General features: G+C 50.1%; 1 protein-coding gene across 1 annotated transcript in view; it reads left to right on the top strand.

The window, feature by feature from the left end:
• The window catches only part of smg7 (SMG7 nonsense mediated mRNA decay factor), a 15,625-nt gene that overhangs the window by 6,968 nt on the left and 5,499 nt on the right, over positions 1 to 3,158 (top strand). The window contains exons 6-12 of the mRNA XM_087172107.1: positions 19 to 154; positions 248 to 410; positions 1,045 to 1,204; positions 1,288 to 1,358; positions 1,830 to 1,890; positions 1,979 to 2,098; positions 2,687 to 3,145. Of these exons, the coding sequence (XP_087028233.1) occupies positions 19 to 154; positions 248 to 410; positions 1,045 to 1,204; positions 1,288 to 1,358; positions 1,830 to 1,890; positions 1,979 to 2,098; positions 2,687 to 3,145 (1,170 nt within the window). The remainder of the gene's footprint in view (positions 1 to 18; positions 155 to 247; positions 411 to 1,044; positions 1,205 to 1,287; positions 1,359 to 1,829; positions 1,891 to 1,978; positions 2,099 to 2,686; positions 3,146 to 3,158) is intronic.

The following is a 3,158-nucleotide window of genomic DNA, read 5'->3' as shown; positions in this document are numbered from 1 at the left end:
CCCTCTGTGCTTCTGTAGTCGCGACGAGGTGAAAACCAAGTGGAGCGTGTCCGATTTCATCAAGGCCTTCATCAAATTTCACGGTCACGTCTACCTGAGCAAGAGTCTGGACAAACTGGACGGGCTGAGGGAGAAACTGGAGGAGCAGTTCCAGGTACAGCAGACGCCCAGCCTTCGGTTCATTCATCAGGCTGCTGCTATGATCACTGTTTGACCTGTGTGTGTGTGTGTCTCTGTGTGTGTGCAGAGGCTGATCCTGCAGAAAGCCTTCAGCTCTCAGCAGCTGGTCCACATCACAGTCATCAACCTGTTTGAGCTGCACCACCTCAGAGACCTGGCGGCCGACGGCAGTGAGCAGAGCTACAGCAACGAGCAGCAGATCAGCTGGTTCCAGCTGCTCGGACTCTTCAGTGAGTGAATGTGATGCTCAGACTTGTTGTTGGAGCAGGACGAGGACTTTGACATGCGATCTCCTTCAGATGAGTCGTACAGATCGCCTCATTAAAACCTTCTAGATTTACATATTTAATGTTAAAGGTTCAGTCTAACAGACCAACAGACTAACCTTTGTATCTTAATGAAATAATGAAAATGATTGATAATGCCCCCCCCAGCTGATCATATGTGTCACTCAGTAGAGACTTCAGGATGATGGAGGGTATCATCATCATCATTTCTATGTTTATCTGTTAATAAGTTAAGCTCCTTATTTCAGGCAGTGTTCAAGGTGAATGCTCTCATCCTTCTGTCTCCACAGTAAACTCAGAATAAAACCCATTCAGTGTGGGTGTACAGCTGAGGCAGGCGTCTGAATCAGACGCTCTGATTGGCTGTGACAGCGCCCACTGGAGCCAGTAGGAATGTAGAACTGAGTGACATTACTTTAGACGCAGAGAGAAGGACGATCAGCGCTTCGATAGAAAGCGCCGATCGTCTAGTTTGAGGAGAAAAAGTCTGCAGCTCAAACAATGGCAGAGCGATGGCGGAGTCTCTGCTCTCTCTCTGTGATTGGTTGGTGTCTGATGTGACTTCCTGTCTCCTCAGTGTCCTTCCTGGGCGTCATGTGCAGCCGCGTCCTGCTCAACAAGAACAGGGGGGAGGAGATCATGGGGGAGTGTCCTCTGCCGGCCATCAAAGTCTCTCTGGACTGGCTCAAACTGAGACCCAGCGTTTTCCACGAGGCCGCCGTCGACAAGAGGCAGCAGTAAGTCTGACGACCCTACGTCTTTAAGCCGTTCTGATTGGTTCTGACCTGAAGCTTTAACTCCTCCTCTTCCTGTGTCTCAGCGTTTGGCCCTGGCTCGTCTCCATCCTCAACAGTTTCCACCCCAAAGAGGACGACGTGTCCTGTTCCTCAGGTAGGACACAGGCTGGTCCTGATTCATGTTCAGTCAACCAATCAGGTTATCAATTCACTTCACTGCCAAACTTGGCACAAACATTCACTAGGACTCAAGGATTAACTGATTAGATTCTGAGGGTCAAAGGTCAAGGGTCAAGGTCACGGTGACCCCATAAAGCGCGGTTTTGGCCTTGTGAATGTGATATCTCAGTAACGCCTTGAGGGAATTTCTTGACCTCACAAGACACTTTTATTCATTCTCTTCAAACAGCAAATGCGACAGAATTCCACAGAAACGTTTAATATTTTCTGGCTGTGGATAAACAGGATGTGACCTGGAGGAGGAAGTAACTTACTTTGTTCTGGCGTGTTGCTTCATTTCTCTTCACAAAATGTTGATATTTCTGTAGATCCGACACAGACTGACACTGATGTGGTTTCTGAGTGTCGGATGTTTTAACCGAAGGTGTGTTTGTTTCCTCCTCAGTCACACCCCTGCCGGAGGAGTTTGAGCTCCAGGGTTTCCTGGCTCTGCGGCCCGCTCTGAGGTACAGAGTCTCCTCCATCACTGAGGTAGTGGGATGAAAGTTCAGTCGGGTTGTTTCCGTGTCCTGACGTGTGATGTTGGTGTTTCAGGTCTCTGGACTTCACTAAAGGTCATCAGGGAATCCTGGTGGACAGAGACGGTCTGCCGGTCCACACTCGCCACCAGAGGCTCGTCAGTCTGGGCAAATGGGTGGCCGACAACCAGCCGGGGTGAGTTCCTGTCATCGCCTGTTGCTGACAGTCTGACGGCTGTCACACAGCGAAGTCACAGGAAATGCTTCAGAGTAAAAGCCTGCAGCCTGTTTGTATTTCATTTACTGATTAACCACTGTGAGAGAAAGCGAGGTCGCCACTCTCTCTCTCGCACTTCCTCAGACACCCGGAGTGATGTCACTCATTTCTGAGCAATGTTAAAACAAAAATGTCATCACAAATAAAACATTATTTATTTATATTTGATAATCAGAGAATTCACAACAATCACTCAAAAACAGCAGGAGGCGTTTAGAAACAGCTGTGTATCTTTCAACTCCCGCTCTTTGTCTCTCGCTCTTTGTCTCTCGCTCTTTGTCTCTCGCTCTCTCTTTCTGTCTCGCTCTTTCTCTCACAAACAAAGTGTCACACAGACGTCTCGCTCTCTGTGTTTATTTTATTTCCTGTTCATTAATTGATCTTTTTGAAACTCTTCAAGGATTTTATTTGAATAGTAGAATAAGTTTTACTGTCACTGCTGAGGTGAAGGGTCAGAGGTCACCTGAGGCCTCGGGAGTCAGTAGATGGTCTGTCTCCTCTCTCCAGGCTGATTCAGTGCAGAGTGAGCGAGGACGGTCTCCTCGTCTTCATCACTGACATTCCAGAGCAGGCCATCGAGGAGCCGCAGGAGAAGGAGGCGCCGGTGCTGCAGGAGTCGTCCAACGGCGAACAGACGCCCAACGACGGCGGGAACTCGGGCCTGAAGTCGGTGCTGTCGGCGGGGAAGACGCAGAGCTCGTGGCCGGACGGGAGCGACCGACCCGTCGTCACCTTCAAGGAGAACATCAAACCCCGAGAGCAGAGCCGTGAGCCGACGCGGAACCATCATCAGAAGGACGGCGGCGGCAAAGAGCGCAGCAGGGACTTCGCTAAGGGCAACGGGGCTGCTGGGAAAGGAGAGCTGAAGAGGGACGGGAAGAGGAAGAGCGAGCTGAAGAAAACCGGTCACGAGAAAACGACTGATCTCGGAAAACAGGTAGAGATGGAAAAACTTTACAGCAACGGGTGATGAGGAGGA

The sequence above is a fragment of the Seriola lalandi genome, unplaced genomic scaffold (genome assembly GCF_002814215.2).
Source record: "Seriola lalandi dorsalis isolate HSWRI2012SDOR001 ecotype SW California unplaced genomic scaffold, Sedor1 jcf7180002052044, whole genome shotgun sequence".
Lineage (NCBI taxonomy): Eukaryota > Metazoa > Chordata > Actinopteri > Carangiformes > Carangidae > Seriola > Seriola lalandi.
Note: the sequence above shows the minus strand (reverse complement) of the source record. Positions and strands in the feature narration are given on the sequence as shown.